At 40.4% G+C, this 24801-nt stretch overlaps 1 protein-coding gene across 4 annotated transcripts in view; it reads left to right on the top strand.

Annotated features, from left to right (window-relative positions):
- Positions 1-24338, top strand: part of osbpl5 (oxysterol binding protein-like 5) — a 46932-nt gene extending 22594 nt beyond the window's left edge. Inside the window, exons 1-22 of one of the 4 annotated variants that reach the window (XM_026176485.1) lie at positions 2824-3063; positions 3219-3374; positions 3600-3673; positions 4655-4735; positions 4975-5076; positions 5283-5486; positions 5882-5966; positions 6076-6238; positions 11140-11353; positions 11459-11643; positions 12125-12206; positions 13108-13206; positions 14431-14527; positions 14697-14795; positions 17257-17354; positions 17457-17546; positions 17955-18091; positions 18364-18543; positions 19176-19305; positions 19540-19654; positions 19751-19853; positions 22560-24338. In XM_026176485.1, coding sequence (XP_026032270.1) covers positions 3239-3374; positions 3600-3673; positions 4655-4735; positions 4975-5076; positions 5283-5486; positions 5882-5966; positions 6076-6238; positions 11140-11353; positions 11459-11643; positions 12125-12206; positions 13108-13206; positions 14431-14527; positions 14697-14795; positions 17257-17354; positions 17457-17546; positions 17955-18091; positions 18364-18543; positions 19176-19305; positions 19540-19654; positions 19751-19853; positions 22560-22695 — 2610 coding nt within the window. In that variant the 5' untranslated portion in view covers positions 2824-3063; positions 3219-3238 and the 3' untranslated portion in view covers positions 22696-24338. The other 3 variants (XM_026176484.1, XM_026176486.1, XM_026176487.1) reach the window with 3 other exon arrangements.
- Positions 24339-24801: the final 463 nt, after the last annotated feature.

The raw sequence follows: 24801 nt of genomic DNA, 5'->3' as shown, positions 1-24801 counted from the left end.
TACTGTATCAGTGTGTGTTGCTCACACTGATACAGTACTAATGCCACTGATTTGTGGCATTAGTACTTCTGAAGGGCAAGGGGAAGCTGGCCTGCATGTCAATCAGAGCTTAGCATTTTGTGCTGAAATGCAGCAAGTGCACATCAACCAGACTAATGGATTTTTTTCTTCCTTTCATTTTTTTCAGTTACATTTGGGAGGGTGTTTATTTGGTCTTTGTGTTTTGTACTTGTATTTTTTTGTAAGTATACCAACCTATTGACTAAAGAGGAAGAAAAAAGTGAAATGAGAATAGAGAAGTGGACTAGGGAAGTGCACCAGCAGTGGGTAAGCTTACTGTAAAATAAAACGAGCATTCGGTGTAAATGGCAAATGCGTGCGTGTGTCTATGTGTACGCACAAAAAAAACCCCAAAAGAAAAACAAAAAAAAAACCCTTGCATTCTCTCTTTCCACTGAGAAGGCAGTGGGCAGATCTACCCAATGCACTTGTTTGTTTGTTGTTATTTTTTATAGGGAATTTAGTAATAATTCCCTTCAATGTTTTTAAAATTGTTATTGAAAGAAGTTTTGATATGTGTTCTGTAAACTTTTGTCATCGTGCCAGAAGTAACTTGAGAACCCCAGTGCATATCAGTGATTATTGTATAAATTCCCTTTGAAGAATACTCCAACCTCACTAGCCTCGTTCCAACTGCTTCTCAGAACAACTATAAACGCTTTGATTCCTGCTGTGTTCAGATAGAGTGTCTTAAAGGGGTCTGAGAGGTCATATGCTGGCCCTTACTGGAACCTTCTAAAGAATAAATACGGTCAGTGTTTTGGTTTGATACTTTTGTGTCTTTTTATACAAGTGAATGAAAAGAATGCTTTTCCTAACTTATTTGGGTGTTTTGTGTAAAATCACAGTGCCTCAGCGCTAGTGCTGGAGTTGCTTGTTGGAGAGGAGCCTTTTATCTCTCCTTTGGCACTACATCATGTGCAGATGTAATCCTCCCTTCAGTTTGCAGCAGCAAGGCAGGCGCGCATGCAGTCACGTATGCGTAGCCTCTCTCTCTCTCTCTCTCTCTCTCTCTCTCTCTCTCTCTCTCTCTCTCTCTCTCTCTCTCTCCTTTTTTTTTAACTTGCTTCATTGAAGAAACACACATTAGCACTACTGTTTCATATATGCCTCACTGACAGGGTGACATGAACAAACACATTAAACATGCAAGGATGCCACACCCATGCTCCGTCTGCTCTGCCACTGTCCTCATACTCAAGTCTTTTTCCTAACTAATCCTTCCCTGCAACAGTGAGAGCTAGCTGCGATTGGTTTGTCCTGTCAGTATTCATGTCTGCCTACATATTAGTCTGACTCGGGGATGTACTGTAAGTGGTATTAATACTGTGTGTGTGTCCATCACCATGCAGCATGGCAGGCCATTGTGTTTTGCTGTTGTGTAATGCTCAAGCTTCAAGCTCTTTTCCATGCAGTCTGCACCCCACTCAGGGTTCAGCGGTGTACTACATATGCACGCATGCACTGCAGCAAAACATTAGCTATTTATAGCTCTGACCCACAAGGACAAAAAAAGCTTCTTGTTGAATTGATCTTCTTCTGTGTCATGTCTTGCTCATTCATACCTGCTTTTTTTGAAAGAGCGATGATGCAAAGGTGGGGGAAAAAGTGAGTAGAAGAGATTGAATGATTAGAAAGCAGCAGGGAGTCAAGAGGTAGAAGGAATGAGTCAGTGGTGCAGAATAGGCAATAGAGGGAAGTAGGGAGTGGTTTGACGAGCACGCGGATGTGAATGCTTTTGTATTTTTAATATGTGCGAGAATGCACTTGTAGCGGGAGGTCCTCAAGTAGTTCTCCAGCACTTAATCTAATTTCCAGTTTTACTCATTTCTATAGATTCAGGTGAATCGGTGGAGTCTGTAATACCTATATGTACATTTTCTCCTGCTGCACCTGCATGTGTCTAATCACAGTGGAATAACGTGGGAGAGTTAAAGATGAATCAGTCTGTGAAAACATTCTTTGAATGAATTTTATATAATCTGTTGTTCTTCAGTGTTGTAATTGGAGGCTTGTAGGCGAGACCGCTATGTAGGTGGGGAGTCTACTGTATGTGTTTGCATACTGAGAGAAAATGAATGGGTTTATATTGATCTGAGTGGGACAGAGTGTAGCTGCTCAGACAGACCCAGGTGGTTCCGCTCTGCCTGTTTTACAGTCCGCTCTGATTTGCTACGATCAGCTCGACATCTATTTGGTTGAGTAAAACGATCTTTCTGGAAACTGCTGTGACCCTCAGCAGCCGTTAATAACGTGCTAAGAATAGTTTGCAACTTGTCAATCGTTTCTGAGCTCAGTGGTGGCGAAAACAGGGCATGCATACAGCATGTGTACACCCGTATAGATTCGTGTGTGTGTGTGTGTGTGTGTGTGTGTGTGTGTGTGTGTGTGTGTGTGTGTGTGTGTGTGTGTGTGTGTGTGTGTGTGTGTGCTTTTTTTTTTTTTCTTTATGTGGGCTTGGTGGTCTGTAAGTATGACTCATCCACTGCTATAAATTAACAACAGCACAACAACGACTTGAAGCTACAGAGCTAAAGCTTGATCCTGTACACATGTGCAGTTGCTGCATTTGTCCCTTTTTGTGGGTGGAAATGTGCAACTGTTTAGAAGATAATTCTTTGTGGATATCTAGGGAAGGACTGATGAAGCTGTGTTTTTGAAATGGGGAAAATAAGAATAGCGTTTGTGTGGCTGGACACAGTAGATGTCTGTGGTCAGACTAACTGAACTTTCTTGAGGCTTCCATCTGTCATTTACTCTGACAATACACAGTGTGAACTGCTTGTCACTGCCATGCACAGTGCCATTATGTGAACAGGCTTACATGTCCTCGTACAGTAGGTCTTTGTTAGTGTAGGAGACAAGTGAAAGGGTGGGGGCTCTTATGGATTGACATAGACGGAGAGAAGAAGTGAATAAATATGGAGTTTGAGAGTCAGTGAAACGGGTTGAAGATCAGATTCAAAAGAGAGGGATCTGTAAAGACAGGATATTTCACTATTGGTAAATGAAAATATTGGTTGAACTAATGCATGCAGGCTCAGAACTTGAAAGTTCCCTTTTGTTCTAGCTACAGATTTCTTTCTTTATCTTTTTCTTCCATCCTTTTTACATCTACCTTGTCTCCATTTTTTCTTTTATGCGTCTCTCCCCTGCAGAGGAGAAGCAGGCCGCCAGGATGAAGGAGGAGAATTTGTTTCATCGGAGGTATTCGCTGTGCCCCAGTGCTACCTCCCCGCCCAAAATTGATCCCCGCACCCTCACCAGGAACCTCTCTTATGGAGGAGACAACGACTTCTACAACCTCAGCCCAGGTACAAGGTCAAGATGTCACAAGTGACAAAACGTGATATTTTGTGAAATAGTGGATTCCAGTGTCTGGGAAAGTATGGCGCACTGTGGTGAAACATACTTATGCCATATTAATCAGCAAACCTCAGCTGCTCTTTCTTAACTGCTTTGTGCACTGCCATGCTTTAATTGTTTGTCAGCAAGTTTTTTTCATTTATATGTGACTGTGTATTGTGGGTTCCCACCAGGCAGTGAGACAGACAGGAACGGTCTCTCCATGCTGAGTAATGAACTTAGTCCTGTCTTATCACCAGGCAGCAAGGTAAGAACTCAGTTCCTGATTGGGCAGGTCCTCAACAGTTGACTATTAATGTCTCATTGGGTGAGAGCACACTGTTGCCTTTTGTGATGACTAGTTCTCTCTGATTGCTCATAGTGGTAGCAGAATGAGACATCTGTGAGAATTTTATCATAGGGAAATCCAGCAGCTGTTTAGGCTTATTTTCAGGGGGTGGTTAACAAATGGGTCACTAAAAAATATAGAAGGAAGGGAAAATTTTACATTGTGTTTAAACAGCACCAACACAACAAGAATAAATATAAAACTGTGGGATTTGAAATCTCAGGCCAGTGGTGGGAACTGTGTCCTTAGGACCACAAGCCATGTATTTGACTCCCAGACCTATTTTGCCCCGGTGCTGTTTATGTTGTATTAGTGCTAACTATCCTATCTGTCTCCGCCCTTATAAATATGAATTAGGAGTGGTAAATAAACATTTCCAGTGGCAGTGGGTAATAGTCCTGTCTCGTCTCCTCTCCTCATGTCGCTTTGCCTCGTCTTGCAAGATTGCCTATTTATATGTGCAATAATTCACATGGCTTTCTCTTTGGATGTTACAGAATGCCTGTGTGGGCTCGATGATAATATTGGGTTAGTGCATATAGAACAAGTGGTTAAGTAACTGCACATCACAGTGAAATTGCAAATTACTTACCACTGTGATTCTAATGTCTGTTTACTTCAGTTCACCCCTTGTTGTTTAACCAAGGAAGTTAGTGGGTGTGTGGTCAAAGCGCCACAAATGACTGCCTGCCAAGTTTCCTTGCTGACTGAAAGGGCCACCCACCCCTCTTTACAAACCTTTGAAAACAGTAAAATATTGGGCCGTTCCCAACTAAAACAAATAAGGTTATTTAAACTTTTATTAACCACAGATTTATTTAAACTAAAATCCCTCCCAACAGGATTATTTGTCCATCATTTAACTCTGTCTTTCCTTTCTGTCTTAACTCCCGCCTCCAGTCTGAGTCCAGGATGTTTAATGGTGTTGAGAAGGACTGCCCCTCCCCCACCGAGAAGCTGGCCCGGAAGGAGTCGCTCAAGGTAGAGGTCACATCCTTGCTTGAGATGGTCAGCAGCTGTGTTGACTCATGTGCATGCTCATTTTAAACATTGCAGTATTCAAATATTTAAATGTTTACCTTTGATGTTAAGTCTTTGAATGTTGAATGCTAGAGTTAGTTTGACTCTGCTTCCACCTAGTGTTAAAACTTTGATATCAGTCCTTTGTTCAGTTCTGATCTTTCATTATTGTTTGCTTTTGTTTTTATAATGTTCTAAAGGTCCAAAAGCAGAATTATAGGCAAGAGAAGAAGCGAGCAGCTAAAGAACTGTCCACTGCACTTAAGGACCCCAGCGTCATCATCATGTCCAACTGGTTAAAGGTGTGACACTATTGCAGTAACAGCCAGGATAATAATAACCTTGATGTTAAACTGATGTCATTACATATTGACTTCCCAGTTTCCCTCTTACTTTTCAATGCTCTTAATATTTAATATGCTGCAGTTGTGAATTAACATATTTCATTTTCTTTACTTTATTTAGTTACTCTAAATTGCTTCCACTCTCATCCCTTATGCTTCTTTAGATCCGTGGCTCTTTAAAAAGTTGGACCAGATTGTGGTGTGCCTTGAAGCCTGGGGTTCTTCTGATCTATAAGACCCCCAAAACAGATCACTGGGTGGGTACCATCCTGCTCAGTGCATGCAAGCTGATCGAGAGACCCTCCAAGAAGGACGGCTTTTGCTTCAAGCTGTACCACCCACTGGATAAATCAATCTGGGCTGTCAAGGTCAGACATATTTGTAGGTTTATTCTGTCCAATTAAAATTATGTAATCAAAAACAGTTAGATTTTAATTGACAAGTTCACTCAGCATTAGGACAATTTAATATTTTGTGTATTTAGACAGTTAAATCTGATTTTATTTTTGTTTGTGTAGTAATAATTTTATTTGATTTTACTTTGTGTGGGGAAAAAAATCTGTCTTGGGTGACACCTAGTGGTTGTATTAAAAAGAAACTGGCTGTCTTCTATTTTCCTCACCGTAAATGTTATTTCTAAATGATAATTATCTCGTTTAGTGCTGCATAATTCTCATGGCCCTTGGGAGAGCCATTTGTTTCAATTGGTGCAACATGAATACACAACATGAAGCATGAGTCAGTATTTGATCCATATCCTCAGGGTCCCAAAGGAGAGAACGTTGGCTCCATCACGCAGCCTCTACCCAGTAACTACCTGATCTTCAGAGCTGCATCTGAGTCTGATGGTGAGGCATCTGAAGGTGCAGCTTCTTGCATGTTTGATGAAACTATATATATGCAACCAAACTGATCAACCCTTCTTCCCCTTAAAAAAAAAAAAAATCTGCTCTCCAGGTCGGTGTTGGATGGATGCCCTGGAGCTGGCTCTGAGCTGCTCCAGCCTCTACAAGCTGACGGCCAAAGCTGGGAAAGAAGGAGATATCAGCACGACTTCAGAGTCCTCCCATATACTGAACCTGCTGCAGTCCACGGCACTCACTGATACAGAGCTGCTGCAGTAAGTCATAAACTCACACAGCTAGATCCACGGACATATGACTGATTTCAGTCTTTCTTTTATAATTTGTTGTTATTGGATCACCGATGATTCCTGTATTCACGCTTTGCATAATTTCCTTAGGCATTAATAAAGTATTCTGATCCTGATTCTGATTGTTGACCATTTGCCCCATTTTGTTTTTCATATCACTGTCAGAAATTCCCATGGTACTCTCACTTATGTGATAAAACAGCTAAAGCCCAAGAACGTCAAATCCAGATTTTATTTATTTATTTTATTTATTCTCTATACATTTTTAACTAGGAGATTTCAAACTGTCTGTTCTTTAAATTATCGTAGTTTTGTAATGCAACTAGGGAAAAAAGTCACTTTTAGTGCACTTGTATGTAATCAACCTTATTTAAAAACTCTGCTAGGCTTATAAGAAACCATAGATTCATCACAATTCACACAACATTATAACAAATACCCCTGGGTATGCTTGGCTGAACTGAGGGCAGGATCTCACCTTACAGATAAGAGTTTTGCTGGACTAGGACCTGGGGCAAAATAGTGCTCTGTTTAGTTTAGTGTTTAGTTTTTGAATCAAACTGTTTAATGAGCTGCATTTTTCAGACATGGTTTTCAGAGCTACTTGCAGGCAGTGAAGAGACTGGAAATATTGGACTGAGGCAGAGTGAGGCAGATATTATGCATCATCACATGGATGATAAAATGCTGGTTGATGTGTCATTGCTTGGCTGTTTTTGACCACAACTGGGATTTGTGGTCTCCCAAGGGGCGATCGTGGCTCAAGAGTTGGGAGTTCGCCTTGTAATCGGAAGGTTGCCGGTTCGAGCCTCGGCTCGGACAGTCTCGGTCGTTGTGTCCTTGGGCAAGACACTTCACCTACCGCCTACTGGTGTTGGCCAGAAGGGCCGATGGCGCGATATGGCAGCCTCGCTTCTGTCAGTCTGCCCCAGGGCAGCTGTGGCTACAACTGTAGCTTGCCTCCACCAGTGTGTGAATGGGTGGATGACTGGGTGTGTAAAGCGCTTTGGGGTTCCTAGGGAGGACTAGTAAAAGCGCTATACAAATACAGGCCGTTTACCATTACTCTCTTTGGCTGGCTTTTTCCATGCTGTGTCACATACAGCCTCTGTGCTTTCTGGTGGTCAGCTCAGAACAGTGGATGAAGAAACATGGATTCTCTGGAGACATTATTGCTGAATCCAACGTTGGATAACTTCACAATGTTTGGGACAGTTTATTTTTAAATCATCATTGAATCATAACCAAGCAGTTTCCAGAACCAAAAAATGAAAAAATTAAATAGACTTCAACTGTTGTGTAAACTATATTTTAAAAAATAAAAATGTATTTTTGTTGGTGGCAGTCTCTGCATTTAATGTAGATTTTTCTTAGTAAGCAGTGCATTGTGCTATAGGAAAAGTGTGGGCACAACTAATAACGATAATTCTGGCTCATTACCAGCATGCACAATAGCAGGATATGATGGCATGCAGCCATCGTTAGTCCACCCTTGCGTTTTCTGTTGTGACATGTCAGAGTCTGTTGAGCATGTCCTGATTGTGCCCTTCTTTGTGACTCATGTGTTATCAGCCTTTATAAAGCTGGAAAATTGGATTCTGCAAAGTTTTGGCATTTTGCTCGAGTGAGTGGATACAGTCTGACCTTGTGAAAGTGGCTAAAAAAATGCATTTTGATGAGATCTGGGTATAATGGGGAAAAGGGAAGGATACAAATGGTAAATGACCTGTATTTGTATAGCGCTTTACTTAGTCCCTCTGACCACCACCAGTAGGCAGCGGGTGAAGTATCTTGCCCAAGGACACAACGACCGAGACTGTCTGAGTCGGGGCTCGAACCGGTAACCTTCCAATTAATGCCACTCTTTTGCACATGTCTCAACCAACTCTGTATATTTTTTATATATTTTATTTTATTGTTTACTCTATTTAATTTGTAAAATACGTACACACACACACACACACGCGCAGAAAAACATATTTAGTATACACATCCAGTAATGCATATACTATTATATATTGTACATATATTTATTAGTCTCAGATTTAGCCAATCTTATATTTTGCTTGTTTTACGTTATTGTATTTTTGCACAACTCTGTTGCTTGTGAAGCTCGCACACAAGAATTTCACTCACATGTACTGTACCAGTGTACCTGCACATGTGATGTGACAATAAAAGTGATTTGATTTGATTTGATTACAAGACGAACTGCTAACTCTTGAGCCACGATCGCCCCCACAATTTCCCACAATGAGGATTGTGGGAAATGCCTTCCATTTCCCATTTATGTTGTCAGAGTAACTATGATTATTAGGCATTCTGAGACTTGATCAATGTCTATGAAAAACAGTCATTGGACTTGATAGGCTTAATTTCACAGCTTACACACAATAGAGCGTAATCAGTATACAACTTTGAGTATTTGCTGTGAAACAAAGCAGAGTTGGGGCTTTTGTATGAAGTTAATCAATAGCTGAAATCATAAGGTGCCCTGTTTGCCACTGAAATCCTATTTGCAGTATAACTATGTGGTCCAAGTGTGTTTAATTGGTTATGTAGCCCTCATTCTGATCTTTTTGTGTATGGTTTACATCCAACATTAGAAGCCTCACTCCCCCTCACACCTCCCCTTTCTCTTACCTCCTCCCTCCGGACATCCATCCCAGCATTACCTCCTCTCCAATTCCTCTCCCATCCAATCACAAAAGCCCAACCAGTCACATGACTGACAGAGGAGCAGGAAGATGGAGCACAATATGAGCCATACACCACCCAGACAGAGACGGTAGCAGCACAGCCATTGCAGGCATGCACACAGACACACGTATGCACACGCATTCAGGAAGCAGGTTTGCCAGAGTCGAAGAAACAGAGCGTCACCTTTTTTTCTTTTAGGGAGTAGAGTGAAAACATTCACACACGCACACAGGAGAAGAGACAAGGACAGGCTGCATCTGTGATTGGATTTACTGGTGGTGTTTTGATCCTTGAGGAAGAGTTTGTCTGTATGTTTTAAGACTTTGAGGTAAGGAAAGCTTATTTACCTTTGGGTGTGTTTGGATTAATAAGTAACATTAACGTTAGCTGGAATGTGACTGTTCAGGTTTGGCAAACCCTGGGGCATTTTGAACCTGTAACTATCTTTGTTGTTGGACAGGCTATTTCCCTGTATGCTGTGACCACAATCCTAATACTGTATGTTCTTGTGGAAGCTTGCAGCACAATGCAGTTATTTTCCACTGTCCCAACGGTTGCTCATGTTTGTTAGGAAACAAAGCTTTGGAAATTGCTGGCATTGATTTTGCATGATGTAGGACTCTGCAGTCTCACTCCACAGACTTCCACTGTCTGAATTGTAAAATGGCTGTAGGCTGTTCCTTTTTAGCTACCAACCTCATAAATCTCTCCCTCCCGCCCCTCACTCTCACTTCTTCCTCGTTCCTTCTTTGACAGTTCACAAGCTGATGTATGACTTTCTTCTTTTTCGTTTTCCATGTTTTGTTCCCTTTTTTCTGATTAAGTGATAGCAGGTCTGAGGTCTGGGCCTTTTTATTGCCGATTGCAAAATCACACAGCTTGAAAACACTAACTCGGCACAGCATGAAGTTTAAGATGATTATTTTCTCGAGTTAATTTTTGGGTTAGTGTAAGCATTTGCTGCACAGACCATATGTGTTTGGATAGTTGTATGTTGTTTTTGTTCTGTACATGTACAAGTTCTGTGACTGAATTTAACTGTTGGGAAAATGTAATCCTTAACCCTTAAAAACCACTCAAATTAGTTATCTTGGGGGGAATTATGTAGTCGGTAATGGTGTGAAATCTTCAGTCTTAGTCACCAGCAGAATCTGTCTTTCTTGATGTGGGATTTTTGCTTGTATCTGGTTCTCAGTTAGTGAAATGGAGCAGTTAATTGAGAGTGAGGCAGATATTATGCATCATCACGTGGATAATAAAATGCTGTATAATGTGGATTTTTTTGTTTGTTTGTTTTTCTGTTTTTCCATGTGAATCCGAGCACACACAAATCTGCTGTATACCTAATTCCTCATGCTGTTGCTGCTGACGGCAATAAAAAAGTCAGCGCAGGTGTGCCATAGGACTGAGTGCTGCTGATTTACATGTTTGTAAATGATCTTGTTGGCAAAACCCCAGTGAGTCTAAAAACTCATCGTTTTACATTGTGTGCTGACAAATACTTAGTAGGCGATTGTCCAATTACTTTTGGGCCCTTAAAATTTGTGCACGCTGTTAAAATGCACGTGTTTCATTTACAGTGGTGCTTTACTGTAATATCCATTGTTGTTTTAAAATGAATGTGCTGAAGCACAGAGCCTACAGGTAGTTGAGTATTGTCTGTATATACAATACTTGCATGTTTATATATTAACTTGTTTGTGCATCTTTATTGTAGCCACGTAAATTCAAACCTAATGTTTAAGGGGTGGGATATGTGGACGTGAGGATTTGTAATCTGGATGTCCTGTCAACCCTTGAGGTCAACAAAGTTATTAACATCCATAGTCTCTAAAGTAGCAGACATACTCATCATAACTGTGAGGAGGATACAAGAGGACATCAGTTAAAAGCCATTTAGAGCTGTAATGTTCTTGGTAGGTAATTTCTTGTTCTTTAGAGACTTCTCCACTAGCAAGGCAGTCATAAAAACTTTGGCTCAAGTGACTTTTGAAAAGTCACTTGATCTTATGCATCATAATGCACAAGTTGAAAGATCAAGCCAGTGAGAAGCTATCAGATTTCTCCTCTGCAAGGGCTATTCAAGAGCCGGCATACAGCAGCGATAAAATGGCTGCTTATCATTATTATTAATGTAGTTGTAACCTGTTTGCTTATCTGTTCACTAGGTTGAATGACACAGTGCTGCTGGGAAATCACCACATGGAGCATGACGGCTTTTCAGATAAATCGGAGCGCGAAGCTCATGACGACTGGGACGCTGCAGCCAATGAGAACGGTGGAAGACTGACGGAGGAGAGCGATGTGGACCAGTCAGATGAGCTGTCCCCCGGGCCACAGGCCACAGCCTATGTAGAGCAGAGCACAGAGGAGATGGCTGAGGTGAGGCTGATTGTTATGTTTGCCTTGCAGTTCTGTTCGCCATCCTGATTACTTTTCTAATCTTACTTACGCACAACTACCTGCCCTCTGTGCATGTTCCTTTAGGCTGGCGAGGCATCCCAGGTGGAGACTGTATCAGAGGAGAACAAGGGCCTGATCTGGAGCTTGCTGAAGCAGCTGCGGCCAGGCATGGACCTGTCTAAGGTGGTGCTTCCAACCTTTATCCTGGAGCCGCGCTCCTTCCTGGACAAGCTGTCTGACTACTACTATCATGCAGATCTGCTCTCACAGTCAGTAAATCTTAGTGATTTCACTTAAGAACATACAGGGTGTATCACAAAGAATCACCTGATTTCAAAGTGCTTTAAAACTGCAGCTGTTCAACTATAATGATCAAAACACATACTGTTAGAACAAGCATGAGTTTCATGCAGGTAGGTAGCATAACAGCCGCAGTGGCTGCAGTCATTCCAGACATGCTTGCAAAATATGGGCTGAGTTTGACTATAGTACAGACACGTGCCTTGAATCTAGAGGAAGACACATTGAACACCAAGTTTTGTGGTGCTTTATTATAATACCCATTGTACACATAATGCAAAGTGGTGTGTTTGCTTTATATTTAGCCATGTATTTTAAAATTTACTGCACTCTTCTGTTTCCATTACTTACAAAAAATATAGTCTTTTGAAATCAGGTGATTCTTTTTTCCGCATTTATAGATTGTATGCATGTCTTTTTTATTTTTTTATTTTTGTTTCTTCACTACAGAGCCTCACTGGAAGAGAGTGCATATGGTCGGATCAAGCAGGTGCTGAGGTGGTACTTATCAGGTTTTTACAAGAAGCCCAAGGTAAGCTACGTTCACTCCAGTCAAGCTTATATAGTTCTGTTATCACATTAGCTGTACTGTATGACAAACCTAATTACAAGATGCACATCCATTCAGTGCCTGTTAGAGACTACAGTGACATCTGTTTTTAGAAGTAATGTGAAAGCTTTTCAGTGCATCACTACTATTAAATAAAATGCAGTATGTTGTATACTACAAGCCGGTGATCTTTTAAATAACATTTCACCATGAATCAGAGCAGAATCACTAAAAACTTAAAGCTTCAACTATTTAGTGTTTCCTAAATTTTTAAAGTCTGAATGGACACTCATCAGTCAGTTATAGATTTGCACAACCCATCAACCTCTATCATGTGGCTTTACCAGTACCACTGGAAGATTTTCTAAGTGTTAGCAGTTTTTGGCTGCTTGACAAATGTCTCTGTTCAGGGTCCATTTGTGCTGTAAAAATGTCAGGACGCACTTCCCACTGGTTAGAAATTTATTTCCTCTGTGGCAGCAGAGCTTCTGGGAATCTGAGCCAGCAGATAATGTGTGTCGATTAATCTGGCATTGCTCAGCACATTTTCAGCTGACTACTTTTGTGAAACTGTAGACTGATAAATTCTTGAGAAGCTCTCATCATAAGGCTACCAAACAAAAACTTTGCTCTGCTGCTGGAGTAATTGCATAACATCTATAGAACTGTCTGTTGTAGCTCTCTGGATAAGTGGTGCTGCACTCCATAATATTGCTTATTACGTGAAACAGGACAGAATCAAGTTATTACTTAAGAATTGTGCTCAATAGTAGCATAACAAAAAATTAAAGTAGCTTGATGTTTAATCTGGGAAATAAATCTTCTTTGTTTTGGATGATGCTTAAAGTGACACTAACATTTCTCTGTGTGTCTGCATTTACAGGGTCTGAAAAAACCTTACAATCCAATCCTGGGGGAGACATTTCGCTGCTGCTGGCTCCATCCAGAGACCAACAGCTGCACTTTCTACATAGCTGAACAGGTTAAATCAGACTCGTAGATAAGTGGCGAACCAGAACTGGACATGACTCTTGTCTCGTGTGAAATATCTTGCACAAACACTGTTTCGACAAACACACTGAGCAAACACCTATGCAGCAAGTGTAAAATTAATAAGTGCCAGAGGCAATGTTCCCTCTAATTTTTCATGTGTCTGAGCGAACAAACTCCCTGAGCGGTCCCTTGGACCACTGTGAGCGACAGCAGACGTGTGCACTGTGGTTACGCCAGCATCGAATCCATCCAAGTTACATGGTTTATTAAAATAATCACATTACAGCATTTACATTTATGTTAGGCTACTTTTAATTAACTGCTTTAGCCCACTTGCAATGAAAATTTAAAAAAATCTTATTCATGACCTGTGTAGTATGTTAACACTATTGGAAGTAAAAATAACTTGAACTCCAATTTTGAAAACACAACTTTCTTTTTTCTTTTTTTTTAAATAAAGCTCTGACTTGTATTATGAGTCTGAGGTCTGGGAGAGAGTCCTGTAACTCTGTCTGCAAAATACAGTATATAATGACCAATGTTGGGCAATTAATTATATAGTTACTTCTTCAAAAAAGTAACTGAGTTATGCAAACAACAAAGTTTTTTGCAGCTGTTTACCTAAAAATGCAGCCAAGGTGTTTTTTAAACAAACATTTCAAACTATTTACAGAACAATCAGGTGTTCTGCATCAAATTTGATGCCACACAAATTATTTGTGCCACTCCAAAAAATAATTTCTGTCACTATGAGATAAAGAAGAACAACAGTCTGATACCTGCAGGCCTGACAACAGGAGATGTATCACTCCTGTAACACCTGTAACATTCAGCAGTCGCCTCATTGTTCTGACACACACAACAAAACTATTGACTACACTACGCACTAACTACACAAGATTTGCGCTAAATGACGCAAATCTCTCACATCTCAAAACACTCCTAAAACTTCCCCTTTCCTAAACAACTAACAACTGTCACTTACTGACTAACACTGCAAAACAGAATTGTTAAAGTTTTCATTTTAATTTCAATTCAGGTTAGATTTTTTTTTTTTTGTGCGCAACGCAGATTTTCTGTGTGCAGAGGCCGTGCCAGCAGTGCGCAATTGCGCGCACACGCAGCTTAGAGGGAACATTGGCCAGAGAGTATCTGACAGTTTTTGCCTCGCTCTGCTGCTCAGATTTCGTTTTCTCTCTCTGTCCTCTGCCAGGTGTCGCACCATCCACCCATCTCTGCCTTTTATGTCTGCAATAGGAAGGATGGATTTTCTATTAGTGGAAGCATCCTGGCCAAGTCCAAATTCTATGGTACAGTCAGTATTTCACGATCTAATTCATTTGTCTCAGCCAGATGATCGGTACGGATTCAGTACATGTGTACGGTTATAAAAAGGCATGCAAGGACACCGTCATGATCTGGCCCAGTCTATGAGAAGCATTGTTAACCACATATTTCTCTGTTTTCCTGCTTTTGTAGGTAACTCTCTTTCAGCTATTCTAGATGGCAAAGCCCGGCTGCTATTCTTGAGCAGGGATGAGGAGTATGTCATCACCATGCCCTATGCTCACTGCAAAGGTAATAAATATGCATTACTTTCTACTCCACTAATCGTTCCATGTCCTTGTTGCTATGTTAGTATTAGCAGTATCTTTCCATAATCTTCTTAATACTGCAACATCTCTTTGGAAATAAGTAATATGTTTTCAGTGCCAAAAATTCTATGCGGTGGTAAAGGGTAGAGATGGCACGATACCACTTTTTTATGTCCGATACCGATATCATAAATTTGGATATCTGCCGATACCGATATGAATCCCATATAGTGTTTTTAATCAATAAAACTGTTTTTTTTAATACCTTGCTGCATTTTGTATAAGTTCATACTCAAGTTTAAATAAACAACAACACTAAAGCTTTTCTGTTATACCTGTATATAAAAATTACACTGCACCCAAAATATTTCATAGTTCAGCAATAAATTCAAATTCAAATTTTATTTGTCACATACACAGTCATACACAGTACGATATGCAGTGAAATGCTTACACAACTGCTCGTGACCTAAAGAAAAAAAAGGCTATGAATGAGATAGGAAATACATATGAAAATTAAAAAGGGTAAATTTAACTAGAAAGGAATAAAATAAAATATAAAAATTAAAGTTAAAAATGAAATAACTGTACAACAACCAATTAGAATGAAGGGTAAATTTAACTGGGAAAGAATAAGATAAAATATATAAATTAAAGTTGAAAATAAAATAACCGTACAACAAAATACACAAATACACAGTATAGAAATATATAAGAATGTATGAAGAAATATAAATATATATATATACAATAACAGCAGCTGTACAAGTATTAAATGGAAATGAAGAAATATAATGTCCAGTGTTGTGCAATCCACATTTGTAAGTGTCTCGATACTGATACTTTCTATTCTGGTATTTTAAAGAGTACTTAGGAGAAATATTCAGCAACCTAACTAATAGGGCTGCAAACTCCCAGCAAAAAAATAGGGAACCACCCTCTGCCTCATGATGCTTAATCGACATAATCAACTTTAATTTGACGCAGTGTGAAAAAAAATGCACAGAAATCAATTATTTTTCAAGAATAATTAAATAGATTCAACATCTTTCTTCAACAGAACTGCAGACTGCACAGATGGTACCTTCCCAAAGGAAAAAGTACTATAGCTTACTAGGGTATATTAGACTTAATAGTTACTATATACAGTAATGGACTTCTATATATTTTACATAAGATTACATCTTTGGGTGTAAGATTCAGATAATTATTTAATAAAAGCTAGACATTTTAAATGAGAATAAGAAAGAAAAGTATGTCTTTGTGTCCCCTTTCCCCTGTTAATGCCCTATCGGCCCCCCTGGCTAAACTTTGCTGGATCCGCCCCTGCACAGTTACCAGCGTCAGCTACGTAGAAAAAGATCCTGGAGTAGAAAGTAATATTAAATACATTCTAACAACAGCTTATCAAGCTTAAACATGCTGCTGTTGTTCAGCCACTGGTTTCCTCTTTCTGGTGCAAAGTGAGCCAAAAACAAAGAAGAGAGACGGACTCGCGATAGAAAAGCCGATCAGCTGATCATTAATCGGTTTCATGATTGAAGTAATAACAGGAGAGGGAGAGAGAGGCAGTCGCTCCATATATTGGTTGTTAAGCTTAACGTGGGAATGCTTTACAAACATTCAGAGATAAACTTACACACTTGCTTTACTTCTCTCTGGGATCACTTCCTCGGAGATGAAATTATAATTATAAGCAGTTAAATCAAAGAAGATATGAGATGTTAAGTAATTTATAGTTTTGCAGTAAGCACAGATACGGGATCATCTCCAGTTTTTCAAGGCTCAACTTTGTCTACAGATCAGTTGGGATAGTGTGAATGAGTGAGCACTGGAGGATATTAGTGGATCTGTAATGTGCATGGCATCTAATAAGTTGGGTTTCAGAAGTGGAATTCACAAACAAATGACCTGTATTGTCTGAAAATAATACCTTTTGTTGCTTCTGATTTTTGTTCTGCTGTACCACGCTGATTGTAGCCAATTCTGTTTGAGCTCCTCATTCTCACAATATAATTTACCAATCATTGCAACAGCACACACATGACAGGAGGCTAGAACACAAGCTCATCTACCGTGTTTACAATGAAATCTGACCAAACTGACACAATCTGTGTGGGCTGTAAATATTACAGCCATCTGTTCTGGCCAATATGTCTGATGTACTGGAAATCAAATGAAGCTCTGCTTCGCTGTGAGCACGAACTCTAATATGGCAGACAGTCAGAGTTCGAGATGGATGATGGGTGAGATATATAAATCAAGGCAGGTTTAAGTTTTTTATTTTGGGTCTGCTTCAGGATTTTTAAAATTCTTTCCTTCATCTTGTCTCTCAGGAATGCACTCACTGCAGTTGCCTACATGATAAATTCTACCAATAATTTATGAATTTCCTTCTGCTGAACTTGTTGATCTGATGCTGCAATATTGTCTCTCTCTCGTAGGGATTCTGTACGGCACTATGACACTAGAGCTGGGAGGGAAAGTTACCATTGAGTGTGAGAAAACCAAATGCGTAGCAGAGCTGGAGTTTAAACTGAAGGTATATTTTCAGAAAAAAGAAATGAAACATTTGTTTAACTGGTTGTTTTATCTAGTCAGCTGTTTTAGTAAAGGTATTGCATTTTCATTCTGTTCACTTCAGCCTTTTCTTGGAGGTTCTGGTTCTGTAAATCAGATCAATGGAAAGATCTTTGTCGGAGAGGAAGTACTGGCCACTGTTGATGGACACTGGGTAAGAACCTTAATCCTCTTGATCTCGTATGAAGTCTAAGGAGCTTGAATACATCTTTCAGCATCATTTGCTACCACACACACCACTCTTTAGCAATTAGTAATTAGTAATACTCTGTAGTACAAAATAGATAATCATAGGTTTAGGAGCAGCTGGAAGGTGCATAAAGTAAAGGATCTCCTCTGTATTGCTCTCACAGTGGCTTTGAGCATCAAAAAGCAAAAGTAAAGAAATTCAGTATTGTTATTTTGTTTTCTAGATGACTTTTTGGGATCTTTTGGGAATAGTTTCCAGTAGTTTCCAGGTTGGATTGAAAATAAGGGCAATGTCTTTTTATGTAGAGTCTTATGGATGGTTGTGGTCAATTAACTTTAAAAAAAACGTTAAAAGGGCTAAACTTTTGTTCAGGACAACGAGGTATTTATTCACGAGAAGCGCTCAGGCCAGCAGGAGATTTTGTGGAACCCAAGTCCAGAAATTCGCAGCGGTCGCCTCAAGAGACAAGTGGTCCAGTTAGACCAGCAGGGAGAATTTGAGTCCGAAAGGTAAAGCACAAAGATCATCTGTGTTAATTGTTAATTTGAGTGTTATTGAGTCAACAAATGCAAAACATTTGTGCTAGCATGATAGCTGATAACTGTAATAGTGGCTTCCATTTAACATGTGTCAGTGACCCAATGCTCAGAACCTTTAACTGCAGACGTTATTAGATATCCAGACGAGGTTGTGGCTGGGATGTCATTATATCTCATTATACACAATTCATTGGCCAGTGTGTTTTCCCCATTTGCATCTGATTGTAATATGCTCTTGGCAGACTGTGGCGGCATGTGACCAGTGCTATCATGGATAGGGACCAAGTGCGTGCCACCCAGGAGAAGTTTGTATTGGAGGAAGCTCAGCGGAGAGACACCAGAGAGAGAGGAGACAAACCCTGGCTTCCACAGCTTTTCCATCCGCACTCTGTCACCTCTGAGTGGACCTACAAGCACATGGAGTATGAGCACACTCTCTCTCTCTCTCTCTCTCTCTCTCTCTCACACACACACACACACACACACACACACACACACACACACACACACACACACTAGGGCCTTTTTTATTCAGCTTATAAGTGTAGTAAAAGGTGACCTGTGAAGGAAGGGGTCAGAAATGGTGTGAGAATAAATACTGATATGCCACAATACATGTCACTTGAAATAGTCAGGTGCTGAAAGCTGATAACAAACATTTATATTATATATAATGAGAGTAAGAGTATTATGAGGTATATAATACAGGACACCAGTACTGAAACTGGTACAGGGGTTATTGGTCAGTCACAGGTTGTTGCTAATTACTGTAATAAACTTTACAACAGGAAAAAAATCAAATGAGTCACTGTGATCTAGCTCACCATATCTCAGACATGACGCAGTACTGCAGTTTATGGTTTATTTATAGTATTTATAGTCCTTTGGTTGTTGTTTCACAAATGCTTTCATGCACGCTCATGCATATCTCCTTTTGTAATGAATACGATGGTTGGGGGCTGCAGGAAGACCTACAAGCACTGTGGTATCAGCAAGTGGGGACAAGCAAACAAGGATGTGAGGAAGTTTAAATTCCACTGGTTTATTTTTGCAGCACGCGACCGTGGGAACCTGAGCGCTGTTTTGTTCAGTTTGAGAAGGATGGCGTGATTCAGACGCAGGAGAAAAGCCAGAGACAACACAACGGACTCTCCTACAGTCACAGCTGGGCCAGTCAACAGAAGGTTAAACTGAAATATTTACTGATGAGCCTTTCACTGACATTTTATCAGAATGATCTCTGAGCTTCTTTCTTCATACTCATACTTTGTTGCTGCAATGTCACTGACAAGCGTGATAAGCCCCTTATTTTCAGCCACTTGATATTCATTGCAGTTTATCCAGATAGCCAGTGTTGTGTCAGCGTGCAGTATGCTGGGAATTTTCCGAATTGAAGTTTGTTGCACTTCTCCTCTCAGGCTGAGGTTAACGGGAAGCATAGGAAGGCGAGCAGTCAGCCGTCTAGCTGCAGCCAGAACACTGAGAGCAGCAGCACTACGCCGGAACCCACACATGAGTCCTCGGACAATGAAGGTGAGGTGTATGTGACCCCCTCCCCAAAATAAAATAGCTAAATAAATCTAACCTTCTGGTGTCTTATCATTGGTCTCTTGTCTGTTATGTACCTAGGCTATTCTAATCAGTGTGCCCGGTGCAGTAAAGAGATAAAGGACATTGCCATGTTAGAAGCTTCCATCACATCTATAAAGAAGACACAGCAGGATATCCAGAGGTGAGAGTAAACCAACTACTATTTGGACTGATTGGGACCTGATGAATGTAAAAACAAAGAATGACCAGATTTTTTTTTTTTTTTTACTGATTTTTCTTTCTGAGAGAAATGAGATCCACATATGAGGACATTCATTTAAAATTTTGATAGAACAGTGGCAGTATAATGTCCTCGTAAGTGGATATCAGGCCCTTGTAGAGCAAAATTTTGTATTTTGGTCTAAACAACCCAAATTGTGATGTCCACATATGTGGACTCCAGGTCCTAGGAGGTTAAGTTGTCGCAGATAAATATAACAAAATAAAACCGGTACCAAAAAAAAGAAGATTTATTCATAACACACGGGAAAAGACCCAGGGAAACAAACCATAAATTTCACAGAGAGAGCCTCAAATCCCGTGGCCTGGAGGTTGGGGACCACTGGCATATAGGACAATGGGGAGAGAGCAGGGCAGTGACATAAAGCAAAGAGCCTGGGATAGACTGGAACCTGGGCCCCTGCATTAGCCTCTTTGCATAAGGGACACCATATGCCAAGCCCATGTCAATTATATCTGGTCCCCATCTGCGAGGTTGTATAATTAAGAGAAAACAGCCCTGTAAAAAGATGTAAGCAGATTGGTTTTGAAGTCATTTGATAATAATAATGGATTGGATTTATATAGCGCTTTTCAAGGCACCCAAAGCGCTTTACAATGCCACTATTCATTCACTCTCACATTCACACACTGGTGGAGGCAAGCTACAGTTGTAACTACAGCTGCCCTGGGGCAGACTGACAGAAGCGAGGCTGCCATTTCGCGCCATCGGGCCCCTCTGGCCAACACCAGTAGGCGGTAGGGTAAAGTGTCTTGCCCAAGGACACAACGACCAGGACAGAGAGCCCAGGGATTGAACCAGCGACCTTCTGGTTACAGATGTGCTTCCCAACCCCCTGAGCCACGGTCGCCCCATGAGCCACAGTCGCCCCATAGTAGTAAATGAGTAGTAAATGTACAGCACAGTGTAATTGACTTTGCCTTTACACGTAACACAGCTTAGTCACAACATGTCATTAGACTGTCTCAGATAGTAACAGGTTTAAACTGTAGCAACCAACATATACACATCCACGGGAAAAAGAGAGGAAATGAGAGGGAGCACTATGTTTGTGAATCAAGTAAATCACCCTCTACCTGGTATCATCTCAAAAAAATATGTGAGCAAAATTCCACCTGGTCAAAAAGCCCAGGAGGCCAACAGCTGCGATCCACCACCAATCCTCCCGAGAGTAAACCAGCTACAACACATGTTACAAAGAATGGGAAAGAGACCCGGACACACATGTCTCATATCAACTACAGCCTGAGAGCCAGTGCTCTCTGAAACAATGTGATGCAAGACTTAAGGCAACAGAGCTCATAGCAGTGATTAAGAATCGGTGAGCTGCCTTAAATAAACACAAAAGCGATGTATAAGATAAAAAAAAAATGTTAACAAAAACCGCTGAATGCTACAGGAGACCATCCAAGGAGCTCAGGAAGTGATGAAACAATTTATGTTCGGATGAAGCTGTAACTCATCAGAAGCACACGTGCATCCGAAGCCGCTGCAGAACTGTTTGCACAGTTAATTGAAAGGTTCACGTAAATGCACACGATACAACGCAGCTGACTGGCAGTGATGTGTGGGGAGCAAGCTGCTGTTCTGGAAAACATTAATGTGTTGCTTGGCAACAGTCTAGTCCCAGTCCAGCTGTGTAACTATTTGTGTTAATGGAGTCTAATATTTGCTTTAATAAACTATTCTTAAGTTTCACTTCTTAGTGTTATCTAATGAATCCCACGTACAGAACTGATGTGTTCCACCTACTCCAATCAAACATTATCAGCTTATGATGATAATATTATGTTTTCTGTTTTTTTATATTGATTTTTACAGTAAAATCCAAACATACACAAGAAATTCTTAAAATAAGAAAGAACACAGTGGTAGGAGTTATGTTTTACTGGTGGTGTTTATTTCTAATGCGACGACGACTTTAAACATTACAGCTTAAGTGAAATTAATTTTAACTTACTAAACTTCCTCTAGTAGTTGCAATTCCTGCAGTATAAAAGAGACTGCAGCATATTAGAACCGGGTATTAAGAACAGTTCCACATGTTCTCCATCACTAAATGAGTACATGCAAATTACCATGGTGATTTAGCCAGGAAAAGAGAGCCACTTTTATGGCACAGAAACTGAGATTTTATGCTTGCTAACCATTAGTTTTGTTTCGTGATACACCTCTCTGGAGCACTCGTGTAGATGTTTATGTACTGACAGATGTAGTGATGATTCAGGCACAACAAATAGCTGTAAGCATAGTTGTCTGTGATATAGTTTAATTGGAATTAAATGCTGGAAAAGTGCATTTATGCTTGTTTTTAGTAGGTGTTTGCATTTTCATTCATTGTTATCATATTTAGTTTTTGGCTTGTGACCCTTAAAACATATGCAGGATGTGACTAGAGCGACTTGGGTGTTCCTAAAGTATTCAGAAACTAAACACAGTTAAGCAAATGTTTAAGAAAAAAAAATCATTAAATGAATATGTATTATTTCCGACTTCAGTCACCCTGGGACATCTTGAGAAATGTAGGCTGGGATTCATGTTGTTTTTATGAATTCCTGTTGAAATTCGTTCAAACAGTTGTTGATCCTGATCCTTCTCTTCCTGCAGGAACCTGGTGGCTCTGAGTCGTCAGATGGCTCGTCAGAGGACAACAGACGACAGCGTGTCGCTGACAGGCCGTCAGTGTCTCATCCTCTGCGTTCTGCTCCTCTCCCAGCTCCTGCTCAACTACGTCTTCACCTGAGCCAGCTCCTCGAGGAAGGAGTTTCCCCACTGGCACTGATCTGGCATCGGAGTCCTCTAAAAAGCACAAACTCTAATTAACAGAGGAGGGCAGGGACCTCAGATCAGTGCTGGGAGGGCAACTTTGTCCCTTTCTTTTCACTTCAAGGAGCCTGGACCTTACAGCAATAAACACAGCCACCGCCTGTCAGTCATCAGCAGAGAGAAACGGCACCCCCTAGTGTAGCCAGACTGAAAGAGCACCGGCACCCAAGCACTTTGGACAGGAGAGGAGGACTGAAGGACGAGCACGGTTCAGAAGATTTCAAATAAAGGAAGAAATGTATGACTGAGAATAGTCTGAGAATGATTTAGTAAGAACAAATGACAGAGAGGATGTTTCACCATTCCTTAGTGTCTTTTATATTCCCCTGCAATACTGTTTATCTGTGAGTGTGCCTGTACACGTGTTGTCTGTACCTACAATAGGCCCTTTGGGCACAGGCAGATCACCACTTGGACTTCTTCTTCCCTAACACTCCAGATTTTTGGGCCTTAATGCTGAAGCCAAAATAAGAAAAAAACAAAAAACAAAACAAAACAAAAAAAACCAACCAGAAGAAATGCAAATGAAGAAGGAAACTCTTCTCACAGTGCAATTGTGTGTTTTGTATCGGTGTACACTAAAATGCACTCCGTCTTGTCTGCTATTGATCATGCATTTACCAAAACAGTATTTATAATCCGAAAGGACAAAGAGTACTTGTTTACAGGCAGCACTGCTTCTGTTTGTAGGAAGGAGAATTGGAACGAGGCAGGGCCGAGAGCCAAACTGAGTGTCTTTATATTTGTGTGCCTGTAGTGAAGTAACTGAAGGGATGATAGGACAACACCTATTGGTCTAGACCATGACACTAGTTTGTACAATCAGTTACATGAAGAAGCATGGAGAGGATGAAACAGAGGGAGTAAATACAGAGAGAGAGGAAAACATAACTAATACTTTGGCCTAATAGAAGGGGTTTGTGTGTGCATCTCGGACTTCAACATGTTCAAGTGACTGTTTTAGATGTAAACACTTAGTAATGAGTTGTTCTTTTTTTTAATCTTTTAATCAGTTTGTATATATTTGTCAGGCCGTCTATTTCAAAAAGAGATTTCAGAATGTATTTATTGTGTGATTAACTTTGATTTTCCTAATCTAAATCAGCTTGGACGACAGAGACCAGGGGTGACAATCGATCTCCCGGGGCTTGTGTAGGTTTGTCATTTTGTATATGTATTTGTGTGAGTGCATGTATGTGTGTGTGTCCGTGTGATGGAGCACACAAGAGCGAGGACGCCTGTATGGCCACGCTAAACCAAGCCATGTCTGATGTTGATTTTTTACTGGTATATTAGTCCTTGAATTTGAGCCTCATCACCAGTACCAATCGGCACAGCAGGAGATGACGGACAAGCAGAAGAAGGAAGTCGACTCTTTGAATGCTTAATTTGTTTTTCTTTTCATTACTATCCTCTTTTCTACACTGCTGCCATGTTGTGGGATTCTACATGCCAGATTTTTTTTGTCATATGGAACAATGTGATGAAAACATGATGATTGCCTGTTTTCATTCATATCTGTTGACTACTGTAGCACTACAGTAAAATGTTTTAACCCTGCCTCTGCTTCTACCTCTCGTTAATATTTAAAATCATATCCAGTGATATTCACAGTGTTGCAAAATAGTTTTCTTTGCAATTCTCCCACTAGAGGGCGATGTTGATGTAGGTAAATAAATTTCAACTGGGACTGTATCACATTTGCAAAGCAACTCCCTTTTATGTAACTAGGCTGAGCTGTCAGCCTGATAAATCTTTTAAATGACGGTGGAGTGGGGTCCTTCAAATATATAAAGCCTTTTATTCGGTCAGGAAAAGGCAAATTGTGACGCACATTGTGAGCGCAGCTCCTTTAATTTGTTACTGTAAAGCATATTTAAAATGATGCATCTCACCACAAATCAAAACCAAGGTCTCAGTTTCATCTTTAAGAGATTTCTTTGCTTCATTGTGTTTGGGAGGGGTACCAAAAACTTTGGGTCGCATCTGTGATAGTAACTATGTTCAGCCCTGAGCTCAGGCC

This window comes from Astatotilapia calliptera, chromosome 7, assembly GCF_900246225.1.
Source record: "Astatotilapia calliptera chromosome 7, fAstCal1.2, whole genome shotgun sequence".
In the NCBI taxonomy this organism is placed as follows: domain Eukaryota; kingdom Metazoa; phylum Chordata; class Actinopteri; order Cichliformes; family Cichlidae; genus Astatotilapia; species Astatotilapia calliptera.
Note: the sequence above shows the minus strand (reverse complement) of the source record. Positions and strands in the feature narration are given on the sequence as shown.